General features: G+C 44.5%; 1 protein-coding gene across 1 annotated transcript in view; it reads right to left on the bottom strand.

Moving 5' to 3' along the window:
* SMC1A (structural maintenance of chromosomes 1A) overlaps nucleotides 1-13,069 on the bottom strand; it is a 34,778-nt gene that overhangs the window by 18,980 nt on the left and 2,729 nt on the right. The window contains exons 2-15 of the mRNA XM_012660640.1: nucleotides 10,526-10,714; nucleotides 10,300-10,412; nucleotides 8,945-9,148; nucleotides 8,613-8,851; nucleotides 7,812-8,070; nucleotides 7,588-7,728; nucleotides 6,599-6,681; nucleotides 6,238-6,445; nucleotides 3,860-4,045; nucleotides 3,587-3,766; nucleotides 3,339-3,485; nucleotides 3,108-3,245; nucleotides 2,158-2,274; nucleotides 1,946-2,052 (exon numbers count right to left, since the gene is read on the bottom strand). Coding sequence (XP_012516094.1) covers nucleotides 1,946-2,052; nucleotides 2,158-2,274; nucleotides 3,108-3,245; nucleotides 3,339-3,485; nucleotides 3,587-3,766; nucleotides 3,860-4,045; nucleotides 6,238-6,445; nucleotides 6,599-6,681; nucleotides 7,588-7,728; nucleotides 7,812-8,070; nucleotides 8,613-8,851; nucleotides 8,945-9,148; nucleotides 10,300-10,412; nucleotides 10,526-10,714 — 2,311 coding nt within the window. The remainder of the gene's footprint in view (nucleotides 1-1,945; nucleotides 2,053-2,157; nucleotides 2,275-3,107; nucleotides 3,246-3,338; nucleotides 3,486-3,586; nucleotides 3,767-3,859; nucleotides 4,046-6,237; nucleotides 6,446-6,598; nucleotides 6,682-7,587; nucleotides 7,729-7,811; nucleotides 8,071-8,612; nucleotides 8,852-8,944; nucleotides 9,149-10,299; nucleotides 10,413-10,525; nucleotides 10,715-13,069) is intronic.

Raw genomic sequence — 13,069 nt, 5'->3', positions numbered from 1 at the left:
GTCTCCAGTTCATCACTCCTTGTTTTGTAAAACCTTTCCTGATCTTCTGAGCAGGTTCTTAGTTTCTATTACACTTTGCTAGGTTTCCTTCCTTTTTGGACTTCAGGTGGAGAGTTGTGTCAATCATAGCCCATAGTTCATAACACACTTAGCACAGCTGCCTGTGCAAGAACCTCCCTTGTCCCGTTTGTTTCAATCCCCCATTTCCACTCTCACTACCTTCCCTACTGTGACATACACATACATATGCATCCTTAAAAACATATCCTTGTAAAGCCATTGTTTTAATATGTATACAAATGTATGTTGTTATAAATTTCATTCTTTCATTCAATACCAAGTTAATATTTCATCGATAAATTATAAATTATTTAGCCTGTAAATCCAGTTCTTGTTTTGAACTGCTATACAGTATTCCATAGTCTGTATATTCATTTAGCTTACACTTCCTGTAGTGATAGCCATCTATATTGCCACCAACATCTCACTACCACAAATTATGCCAAGATGAACAACCTTGAATGTGTCTCCTTGTGACCCCGTGGAAAGACCCTGGGATCTATACCCACAGGGCACACACATACTTATGTACTACATAGGCTATATATTGACTTATTTTCACTAAATACTGCTAGATTGGGTTCTTTTTTTGGTATTTTGAGACAGGGTCTCACTCTCACTCTGTTGCCTGGGCTACAGTGCAGTGGCATCATCATAGCTCACTACAACCCCAAACTCCTAGGCTCAAGTGGTCCTCCTCCCTCAGCTTCCCGAGTAGCTGGAACCACAGGCATGTACTACCCGCCTGATTTTTCTATCTTTGGTAGAGATGGGGTCTCGCTCTGTTGCTCAGCCTGATCTTGAACTTCTTGGCCTCCCAAAGTGCTAGGATTATAGGCTTGAGCCACTGTGCCTCACCCTGGATTGTTTTTAATTTGCATTTCTCTGATTAAGAGATTAAATATCAATTCCTACAGTTGTTAGCAATTCAAGCATTTCTTTCCATGAAAGGTCATCTATATACTTCGCCCATTTTTCTACTGGGTTTGTTGTCATTGTTTTTATTTTTCCTCTTACTGATTTGCAGTTCCTTGAAAACTTATTCTGTATTTTGTATCTACCTCAATTATGCCATTGATCATATTGTTCTGAAATCATTGTTCTACCTGTTTCCCTTAAGTTCCCTGAGGAAAAAAAACAGCCTCTGATTCAATCCTATATCCCTTGAGCCTGGCTTGGAGTAGGAGAGCAATGAATATTTACTGCACGGGCCAAGGGCTAGATGAACGCTGACTGAGGCCCAGCATCCAAGGGGTGACCTCCTTCAGCAGAGACTGTGTTGTGTTCATCTCTGTCTTACCTCCGTCTCCCTTACCACCCTCCGATGCCTAGCACAGGACAACCTGGCACAAGGTAGGTACTCAAGAAAAGTTTATTGACCTAAAGTAAGGAAGAAAGGAGAAGCTTGTTTTGTTCTGGCTATTCTTCCAAACTAGAACTTTATTCCTCCAATCCCACCCACACCTCCCTAGCCCCTCAAATCACCCATCAGGATAATGACAATAAAAACTAATATTTACTGCTCTCAGTAGGTGCTAAGTATTATGCTAAATAGTTTACAAAGAAGAGCTCATCTGATCCTCCCAACAATGCCATGAGATAGGTATCATTATACCATTTTACACACACTGTGGCTTGCAGAAGTCAAGTCACTGCCCAAGATGATGAGTTGTGGAGCTGGGATTTTAATCCAGATAACTCAAGTTTAACCACTATACTATGCCATACTGCGTCCCTGATATCCTTGTTCTTTAAGGCCCACCTATAATAAACTTCCATAGCTCTAAGAGTTGGTCCCTGACTTATGATGGCATTTGACTTTCCAAGAATGTCAGGCTGGAGGCTCAATAGCATCCCAATCTTTGCTACGAATCCTTCAACCTACCGCTTCTTGGCGATTTCATTCTGCCGTTTCACCTTCTCTTCCTCAAACTCCCGGATGTTGCGCACACCAATCTCGCGACAAAACTCTTCAAACACCTCATCCTCTACCTGAAGGAAGAAGCCAGGGAGTGCAGGGGCTCTCTTAGTTGGAGTCCTGCTTCCAGCCCCAGTCCTGCCCTGATGCACATGCTGGCATGGCTCACCCCTACCAACCTGGTTCATCTTCTCCTTCAAGTCTTTCATTTCCCTCTCTCGGCTCTGGATGATCCTCTTGATATCATTAATGCGAGGCCCAAAGTTGGCTAGCTCACTCTCCAGCTTGGACTTTTCCTACAGGCAATGGGTTGAAAAGAGAAAGTAAACCAGGCTCCTTGGAGGAAAAGAGCCACCCTGACTGCACTGGCCCCACGGTCAAGAAGGCCTAGCTCTCCACACACACTGAGAAAAGCTGACGTAGTACCACTGCCCTAGTCAAGTCTCCATATTCTCTTGCTGGAGCCATCACAGGGTTTCCTCCCTGGCCTCCAGTTCAGCCACTTTCAATCTACAGGGCAGGGCACACAGCAAACATCATTAGTTATAGATCCATAATCCCTTATTTATAACCCCTGGGGACGGATGTTTTAGAATTCAGTTCAGATTTTTGTGAGTTTAGAAAAAGGTAAAATGATATATATACTACACATTATATAATACCTCCAGGACGGTCTGGGGAAGCACTCAAAAATAAACAAAACACATTAATATACTTAGAACAGTACCCCTGCTGACAGGGACTGAAATGCTTGTAGCTCTTTCAAAAGTTCAAATATTTATTGAATGAACAAATTATGCTAATAAACACTAGTCTGAGCACTTTATAGGTTAACTTATTCAATTCGATCTTTGTAATGACTCTATAAAGTAGGTATTATTCTAACTCCCATTTTACAGATAAAGATGAGAAAATTGATACTGAGAGATGAAGTAACTTGCCTAATGTCATACCTATGGCAGAGCCAAGATCTGAACCCTTGGCTGTCTGACTCTATGCTATGTGCTTGGTTCCCTGGAGCAGGCTGGGAGGAGGGAGGGAAGTAGAACAAGTTCGCCACCCCCAGAGAAATCTAGACCAGGAATGTGAGGATGGCCTTTGGAGGAAAGGGCTGAAGGCCAGGCCCCACCTGCAGATTCAAAGCCAGATGCCGTGTCTTGGTCTGTTCCAGGTCACTCTGTGAGTACTTGAGCCGCATCTGCAGTCCGTGGGCCTGAGATTGCACCTGACGCAGCTCTGCCTCTTTCCGTTTTGCTTTCATCTGCTCCTGAAGGGAACAAGAAAGGAGGCCTAGGTGGTAAGACGGCCGACCTGGGCTTAAAGACTGCCACTCCTAGGAAGAGTGCTGCCTGTGGCTTACTTTGAGCTCCTCTGTCAAGCGCTCCTTCTTCTCTTTCAACTTGTCTACTGCTTTCTCGTCCCAGCGCCGAGCCTTGGCCTTCAGGTCACTAGCCCCACCAGAGATCACTCCTGACTTCTGGAACAGGGTTCCATCCAGTGCCACTGTCTACACAAGGCAGGAAGAAGAGAGGAGGAGAGGAGAAGCTGAACAGAGGAATCTCCAGTACTGAGCCTGTCCAGCTCCGATCTGGGCAAAGGAATCCAGACCTTGTGGCGTTGGTGTCCTCCAAAGGCAATGCGGCGGGCATCCTCCACGTTGTCACAGACAAGGGCATTGCCGCATGCATACTGCAGGGCCTTTTTGATGTGAGGTGGCTCATAGCGAATCACATCAATCACTAGCTTGGCCCCCTTCAGCTCCCGGAGTTTCTCATCTGTAGGTTTCACCTGTGGAGAGAAGCTCAGTCAGTGGCAGAACACGGAGGACTAGGAAGAGGGTCCCTTGAATACTGCCCTGACCCCATCCCCAACAAGCCTTACCTCCAGGTAGTCAAGAGGCAAGAAGGTCTCAGGCTCCCCACGTTGCTCCTTGATATACTGAATACAGTCCCGGCCTGTCTTCTCTGAGTCCACAATAATGGCATCCATGTTCTTGCCCAAAACCTTGGTTACAGCAATCTGATACTTCTTTTGTGTGGGCTGGCAGAGGTCAATGAGACGGCCATACTGAGTAAAATAGAAAGGGAAAACTGAAGCATGAGGCTTTTGGATCTGGCTCAGGAATCCCAATTCCCAGCATGGAAAGAGGGTCAGACTGGAATCTGTTATTAGGAAAAGTGAATGCAACTGTATTGCCTAGTGGTCAGGACAGCCCACTAGTTCTGCATTTATGTAACTCTACCCTATCTGAATCAGGATGGACTAAGGAGGAAGCACTTGCTGAACTAGTATTGCTGCCTGAAGTCTAGATCAGCACATTGGCCAATCCTAATTCCCTTCCAAAGGTGGAAAAGTTTGGGTAAGAGAAGGGGGGTAAAGGAATGAATAAATGGGTTATGTAATGAGGGAAAGCCAATATTATAGTAACACTTCAAAAGAGGCTCAGAGCAAGAGATGGTATTATCTCTTAAGCAATTATACCAGATGCCTCAAAGGGTGAAGCTGTAGTTTGCTGAGACTATTTCTGTTTTTAGAAGCTGACAAAATTGAATGGAAGCTTGCAAACCTGAGTGGCCTGGCTCTGGGAGACATTTTCACATGATATGATGATAGACTAGACTATTAATTAGCGGCTGAATTGGATTCTAGTAATGTGCCAGTATCTTTCAACTTATATGATTGTTTTGATGTAAGGGATCTGTGCTTGAAGACTGAGATGGACTGTGATACTGTCAAAGATATATGAGGTCATTAAGTATGAAATGTCCGATTTCCTTAAGTACTAACTTTGACACTGGATACCTCTGACATTTCACACTGACACTTTTTTTTTCTTTAATTGTGAAGATACATCCTCATTCTTTCAAATGCATAATTTGGCTTATGACTATCTTTCAAATATTTTTAGAGCAATTTTTGTGAAACCATAGATAAGTCAAAAATTCATGTTATTTTTGAATATGAGTTCTATCATGGAACCAGTGCAACACAAACAGCTAGAAACATCAATGAAGTGTTTGGAAAGTATGTGGCTAATGAACACACAGTACATCAATGGTTTGAGAAGTTCTGTTCTGGTGATTTTAATCTTGAAAATGAGCCACGTGGGTGACTTGAGACCAAGGTGGATAATGATGAGCTGAAACCTGTAGTGGAAGCAAATCCATCTCAACCTATGTGTGAATTAGCAGCAAGGTTTGACATTACTGTTCCAACAATACTGGACCATTTGAAACAAATTGGCGAGGTAAAGAAGCTGGATAGATGGGTACCACATGAATTAAATGAGCATCGGAAGAGAAATCATTTTGAAGCTTGCCTTTCTTTGCTGTCACGACATAAATGTAAACCATTTCCACACCGTATTGTTATGTGTAATGAAAAATGGATTCTTTTTGCCAATCACAAGCGTTTGGCACAATGGTTGGATAAGGATGAAGTGCCCAAACAGTCCCAAACTGAATATTCATCAAAAAAAGCTAACGGTGTCTGTTTGGTGGTCTAGCGCTAGGATTATCCACTACAGCTTCATGAAACCTGCTTAGTAGATTACAGCGGATGTCTACTGCAATCAACTAGACGAAATGATGAGGATGCTTGCAATTAAGCAGCCGAGATTGGTCAATAGAGAAGAAGAGTCCAGTCTTCTTACAAGACCACACGTCACAAAAAACAATGCTGCTCGCCCGGGCGCGGTGGCTCACGCCTGTAATCCTAGCACTCTGGGAGGCCAAGGCAGCGGAATATTTGTGGAACCAAACTAAGTTGAACCCAGGGATGGGATAATATTCAGGGAAGCTGGGAACTCAGGATTTTGTGAAAGAAGCCAAGAGATCTGATAAAGCCCAGGGTGTCCCTAAAAGATAATGGGCTGGTTAGTACATGCCAAGGGAGCTCATATAGAAGACTGCACAGAGATACTTCCTGGGAGAGTAATTCCAGCCCGACGGCCCTTCCCCCTTCCAAAGGTTTTCCCCACAGAGGAGTGGACACAGCAAGACAAACCCTTCGGAAAGATTATAATTGGTACGAGGAAAAGAACACGAGCTTAAGAGTCAGAACAAGTTGGGTTTGAATTGTAGTTCTTTCACTTATAAGCTGTGCTGCTTTGGACAAGTCATTTAACCTCTCCGAGCCTCAGCTCCTCCAACTGTAAAAATTGGATTGGCAACCCTATCCTCACAGAGCTGCTGGGAAAATCAAACGACGGTGAGTGTGGGAGTAGGTGCCCAGGAAATGAGTTCCCTCTCCATTCTTACCACAGAGCCAGGGTAAAGGCGCTTGATGCTTTCCATTATCTCTGCCTTTCGCTGCTGGCGGCTGCTCTCCTGGCGGTCAATGCGGGCGTCCCCTAGCTGCTCCATCACTTGGTTCAGCTCCTTATTGATTTCATCAATACGCCGCTTGGCCATCTCCACCTCCTCTGTCAGCTCCCCCTCTAGCTTCTTCTGCTCCTCTAGGGACTGCCTGTAAAGTGAAGGAACATAAAAGTCACTCAGGCTGGTCAGAAAACATTCCTGGCTGAGAGGGATTCTGGGGGTCCTGCCTGAAGAGGGGCAGGACAGGTAGGGTCACAAAAACAGGCCTGGAAGTAAGGAGAACTGTTGCAGAGCCACATACTTGCTAGTGGTGATGTATTCCTCCAGTTTTTCAATCCGCTTCTGATTTTCTTCAATCTCCCGCAGCTTTTGCTTGATCTTGGCCTGGGAAACAAATATATTCCATCACCAGGGGCTGCACAAGTTAACTCCAAGACCACGAGGCCCAGGCTTACACCTCTATGTGCCCACTCATCCAAGAGCCCAACAGTACTGGACAATCTGTCACTAATGCAAGAGGTCTACTAAAAGGCAGTCACACAGATGGTGTTCGGTTTGGATCTGCTAACTGATGGGAGCCTCCCAGGGCTCCAGAACCTCTCATAGGTGTTCTAGCCAGCCCAGGCTACCTTCTTATCAATCATGGAGGCTCAAACCAAGATAAAGAGAAGCTTCGCAGGCCTTTCTGCCCCTGTTTTCTCATGTGTAAAATGTGGGTAATCTCTACTTCATAGAATAGGGTAGCTGTTAATACTAATGCCTACCACATTCTTTTAAATATTTAAGAGAAGTGCTTAGCAGAATGCCTGGAACATTGTAGGCTCTTGGGCACTATAACAATTTTTTATCACTAATGTTATTATTACTATTAGGGAGGCAGTAAGTGAAGTATATTTGGTAAGAGTATAGGCTTTAGAGCTAGATTGTCCAGATTCATATCCTAGTTCTGCTGCTACATAATTATGTGCCCTTAGGCAAATTACTTCACCTCTGTGCTGTAGCTTCCTTATTTGGAAGATGGGGATTAATAGTAGCCATCTCATGAAGGTAGTCATAAATGAAGAATTAAATGAGTGAATATGTGTACAGAACAACGCCTGGCAGTCAGTGCTTGATGGATGTTATTTAGCTATTGTCATTACTGTAAAGACTATCACTATGGGTTGAGTATTCCTTATCCGAAATGCCTGGGACCAGAATTTTTTCAGATTTTGCAATTTGAGGGGGGATGCTCAACCTGTACTTCCTTTTCTCTGGACCATCATCCCTAATCTTATAACTCTTGCCCACCTCTGTCTCTACTTTCTTCCGCTCTTCCAGATCTAGACGGTCTTGGTCAGCTTTCTGGTCTCTATTGAATTTCTCCAGTTCCTGGGCCAAGGTAGCTGCTCTCTTACTGGCTTCTTCTTTCAACCGGTGATATTTCTTCACCTGTGTTAGGGATAAGGAAGGACGATAGATATGACCATGTCAGCCCAGTTATCTCCTCTCCACCAACCCCTTCCAGGGCTTACCTGATTCTCCTCCAGGGTCAAGTCTCTGCCCTGACTCTGACTCTCTTCTTCCATTCGTTCTTCAAACTCCTGCCGGGCCTTCTCCACCGACAGCATCTCCTTCTCCAGCTCATCCATGTCACCTTTGCGCTTCTTATAGTGCTTCTGAGCATTCTGCAGAGATTTCTTAGCCGCTTCCAGCTTTTTGATTTTGTGGGAGGTATTCTCCTTGGCTTTGATGTACTGAGGCCGCTTCTGGTTCAGTTCTGAGTCCTTCTCCCTTTTACCAGACAGGAGGGGGGAACCAATTAGCACTGTGGAATAAGGGAGAATTTGCAGGCTTCTTACTCAAAGAAAGGGGGGCCTGAGCCCCTGAGCCAGCCTCAGGGAATTAAGGGGCAATCTGTCTACTCCCTGGAACCTATGGCTTCAGCCTGGCATTCCAGCCACTCCACAAGGGAAGGTGATCACTCTTGCCTCAACCTTGGCCATGCCAGGCCCCTCATTAACAACTCCCAAGAACACCCTGTGTTTACTTAGTTGTCCCCTGTCTAACCTTTTCAAATTCCTGCCCTTTAAACTTCTAGCTTCAATTCAACTTCTCCCTCTTCTGAGTACCTGTCTACCCAGAGCCTGAGCACTTCAATATTATATTTATCCAAAACACAAATCAACAAATGTGCCTGGTTCTGGCCAAAATAAGTCAAGGGGAAAACAGGGAAACTAGTAAGGGCACTGGACTCCAGGCTCATAGGAGCCCTAAGGAACAGCAGCACAGCCTCTTGGTTTCCCACGAAGCACACGTCCCAGTCAGCCTCTTACTTGATCTCCTTCTCAATTTGCTGCTGTTCCCGCATCATTTTGCCCAGTTCCTTCTTCTTCTCCTTCAGTTCATCCTCTACCTTGTCCATTCGCTTCTTATCCTTCTCAATCTCCTTGTTCTTAGAGGCCAGTTCCTTGTTGAGCTTCTCAATTTCCACTTCATTATGGTAAAGCTTAAAGAGCTGCAGCTGTACCTGAGCTCGTACCACCTCATCCTTCAGGCGCTGGTAGCGGTCAGCCTGTGCAAACATGGGAATGGGGGTAGGGCCGTATCAGTAAGGCACTGGGTCCATCTTGGCCCCTCAGAGCCAAGAGGTAGCCTGGCCACCTACCTCTTCTTTCTCCTGTTTGGCCTCCTTGCGTTCAGCTGCGATGTTTTTCTTGCGATGGTAATTAAACTGTGTGTCCTCTTCAGCCTTCACCATTTCCTTCTTTCGCTTATCATACTCCTGGGCCAGCTCCCCAGAGCGACTGATCTCTTCAAATAGAGCAGTCCTCTCTTTGGGGTTCTTCATGGCAATAGATTCCACAGCACCCTAGTAAAGGTCAAAATCCACTCCCATTTAGACCCAGCCAGCCCAGCTCCCCTTACCTACTTCCACTCATCTATCCAGAAAAAGTTCACTGACCCCTACCCTTCCACTGGGTGCCACATTTCACACTGGGCTTTGAGGACACATTCCCTGCCTTCTGAGGAACACAGGGAACCAAAGAGACAGACACAAAGACAACACAGTGTGTTATGTGCAGTGACAGAAGCAGCACAGAAAAAGGACTAAATGAAGCTTGGGGGTAGGAAACTGGTAGGAACGTCTACCTGGGAAGGCTTCCACAAAGGTGACATCCATGCTGAGTTTAGAAGATTGGGAAAAACCCAGAAAATAAAAGAGAAAAGCTTATTCCACGCAGAGGAAAGTTAATAAGCAAAGGCCTGTGCTCGCTTCGGCAGCACATATACTAAAATTGGAACGATACAGAGAAGATTAGCATGGCCCCTGCGTGAGGAGGACACACAAATTCGTGAAGCATTCCATATTTTAAAAAAAAATTTTAAGGGGAAAAAAAAATAAGCAAAGGCCTGCAGGCCAAAGAAAGTAGGTAAATTTTGGGAACCATAAGTGGTTTAATTAGGCTGAAGTGCAAGGCTGTAGGGGAAGAGCATGGGCAGATAAGGCTAACTAAGGTGGGCAAGAACCAAATGATGGTGTTTCCTGAATGAAAGACTTAGGAGTTTGGATTTCATCCTAAAGCAATGATTCTCAAACTCCAGCAGTCATCCTAATAATCTGCAGAGCTTGATAAAACACAAACTGCTGTGTCCAACCCCATAGCTGCTTCTGAGACAGGAGATCTGGGATGTGGCCTGAGAATGTGCATTTCTAACGTGTTCCCAGGTAATGCTGATATGGCTGGTCTGGAGATTACAGAATCACCGTTGTAAGGCAATAAGGAATTACTGAAATGCTTTAAGGAAAAAAAGGGAGAGAAACAGATTTGTGTCCTCATAAGATCAACCTGGCCTAGGGGATAAATGAGAAGGGGCCAGACTGGAATCAGGAAGCCCAGTGAGGAAGGTGCTACTTTAGTTCAGGGAAGCAATGATGACACCTGAGATGGAGCAGGCCCAGTGGGGATGGGACAAGGTCTGGCAAAAAGCAAATAACCAATAACTGTTAAAAATGCCCACCTGGAAGACGAGGAAGTTTCGAGCTTTGATGAGAATGCCCAACTTCTCTAATTCCTCACTGTACTCATGTAGCTGGACCACTTTGTTGTTTATCTTGTACTCAGAGGAACCCCCTACAAGACAATGCATGAATGAGTCAGTGAGAATCAGGCCTCCCTCCTATCCCAGTCAACCAGTCTAGCCAATCCTAGGACCCAAGGAGAGCCTTCTGGACAGCCTCACCCACCTACAATGACACGAGCAAAGGTACGGTCCTCAGCACCCTCCTCAGAGTAGACCATGCTGACAAAGGCCCGGTTGGCGGCTGGCTTGCCCACAGGAGCTCCGTGGATCAGGTCCCGGAGGGTCTTTACCCGCAGGTTGCTGGTTTTTTCACCCAGCACAAAGCTGATGGCATCCATGAGATTTGACTTACCTAAGGGAAGACGGGACAAAGTAGAAAGAGTCAGGAAGAAAGGAAGAGGAGAGGAAAAGGAATAAAGGAGACCTGAGAGGAGCGTGAATGTCCCCTAATCACTCAGTGTTCAGACTAATGGGAGGAGAGAATATTCCTTCACATCCATAAAGACTGGGCCCAACCAAAGCTCTGGGTCAAAGGCTTAGGAAAAACAGTCCTCTTGTAGTTATTACTTATAGCAGCCAAAAACTAGAACCCAGTCTAAGGAAATAGTAATATTCACAGAATGGATTGTTCTACAGCCTTTAATGATGTGGACAAAAGCCCACAATAGGTGAAACAAACAGGATACAAAACTCTGTATAGTTTGATTGCAACGTTAGAAAAACAAAAACAAAAACAAAACAGGGGCTGGGGCCGGGCGCAGTGGCTCACACCTGTAATCCCAGCACTTTGGGAGGCTTAGGCAGGAGGATCACTTGAAGCCAGGAGTTTAAGACTAAGACTGGGCAACACAGTGAGACTCCAATCTCTACACACACACACACACAGAAATTTGTCTGGCACAGTGGTGTGCACCTATAGTCTCAGTTACTTGGGAGGCTGAGGTAGTAGGATCGCTTGAACCCAGGAACCCTGTCTCAATGAGAACTGTTTTTTAGTGAGAATAGTTTCAGTTTTGCAAGATGAAAATGTTCAAGAGATTAGCTGCACAACAATGTGAACATATTTAACACTACTAAACTGTATACTTAAAAATGGTTTGGTAAAGTTTATGTGTATTTTACCACAATCGAAAAAAAAGTGTGTGGTAGTGTCACCGGGCACAGTGGCTCACGCCCGCCATCCTAGCACTCTGGGAGGCCGAGGTGGGAGGATTGCTTGAGGTCGGGAGTTCGAGACCAGCCTGAGAAAGAACAAGACCTTGACTCTACAAAAAATAGAAAAATTAGCCAGGCATGGTGGCACATGCCTGTAGTCCTAGCTACTCAGGAGGCTGAGGCAGGAGGATCACTTGAGCCCAGGAATTTGAGGTTGCAGTGAGCTATGATGCCACTGCACTCTAGCTGGGGCAACAGAGCAAGATTCTGTCTCAAAAAAATAAAATAAAATAAATAAATAAAATAAAATGTAATAAAAAAGGGCATATTCCTATACTGATATAATATGAAGCACACAGCATCATCTATGAAGTATCTTGCCAGACATATTTCACCTGAACCCAAACAAGCCTTTAGACTTACCTTGAGGAACATAGAAAATGATATCATAAGGAAACCTTAGACAAACACAGAATGTGGGGCATTCTAGAAGACAACTGGCTTGGTCTTTTAAAAAATTCATTATCTAAAAAGGAAGGTTGGGAGAACCATTCTACAACACAAGAGATTACTGAGACATAAGCAAATGCAGTGCATGTACTCTGATTGGACTTCGGTTCCAAAAACCCAAAAAGACATTTGAGGAGCAAATTAGGGAAGCCTTAATATAAGTTGGATAAAGTGATGACATGAGGAAATTAATTTTCTTTGTTGTGATAATGGAAAAGTGGTAATATAGGAAATGATTTTAGGAGATGAATGCTGAAGCACTCAGGGGTAAAATGTCATTAAGTCTGCAATTTATTTTCAAATGATTATGTGAAACACATATTTGCAAATTTTCATAATAAAAACTTGGGAAGAGGGGAAAGCATAGGAAAAAATATACGAAAATGTAAACAGTATAATTGTGATTGCTTCTGAAAAGGACACTAGGTAGAGCTAAGGTCAGGGGAGAGTCTTCTTTTTATTGTATATCCTTTGGGATTTTTTGAATTTTATACCATGTGCATGTATCAACTATTCAAATAAATAAGGTTTTTAACATTAAGAATAGCTATCTTTTCAGTAGTGGAGTTACAGTTTTTACTGTCTTCATTTTAGAATCTGAAAAAAAGACATTTTTTGAAAGCTTAGGCTGGGGTTGGACAGTAAGGATGAACAGTTTAATCTCTATAAATTCTATCTCAAGATTCTCCCTAAACATGTTCTACATGCCTTTCTACTCAACCTTAAAAATGGCAGCCCAGGCCAGGTGTGGTGGCTCATACCTGTAACCCCAGCACTTTGGGAGGCAGAGGCACTGCTCAAGGCAAGGAGTTTGAGACCAGCCTGGGCAACATAGTGAGACCCTGTCTCTACAAAAAATATAAAAATCAGCCAGGTGTGATGGCACATGCCTGCAGTCCTTGCTTCTCGGAAGGCTGAGGCAGAAGGATCACCTAAGCCCTTGATCACTTTGAGGTTGCAGTGAGCTATGATGCCACTGCACTCTAGCCTGGGGGGGTGGGGGAGAGAGAGAGAGAGAGAGAGAGAGAGAGAGAGAGAGAGA

This window comes from Propithecus coquereli, unplaced genomic scaffold (genome assembly GCF_000956105.1).
Source record: "Propithecus coquereli isolate 6110/MARCELLA unplaced genomic scaffold, Pcoq_1.0 Scaffold671, whole genome shotgun sequence".
NCBI lineage: Eukaryota > Metazoa > Chordata > Mammalia > Primates > Indriidae > Propithecus > Propithecus coquereli.
This window is presented reverse-complemented; position numbering and strand designations above follow the sequence as displayed.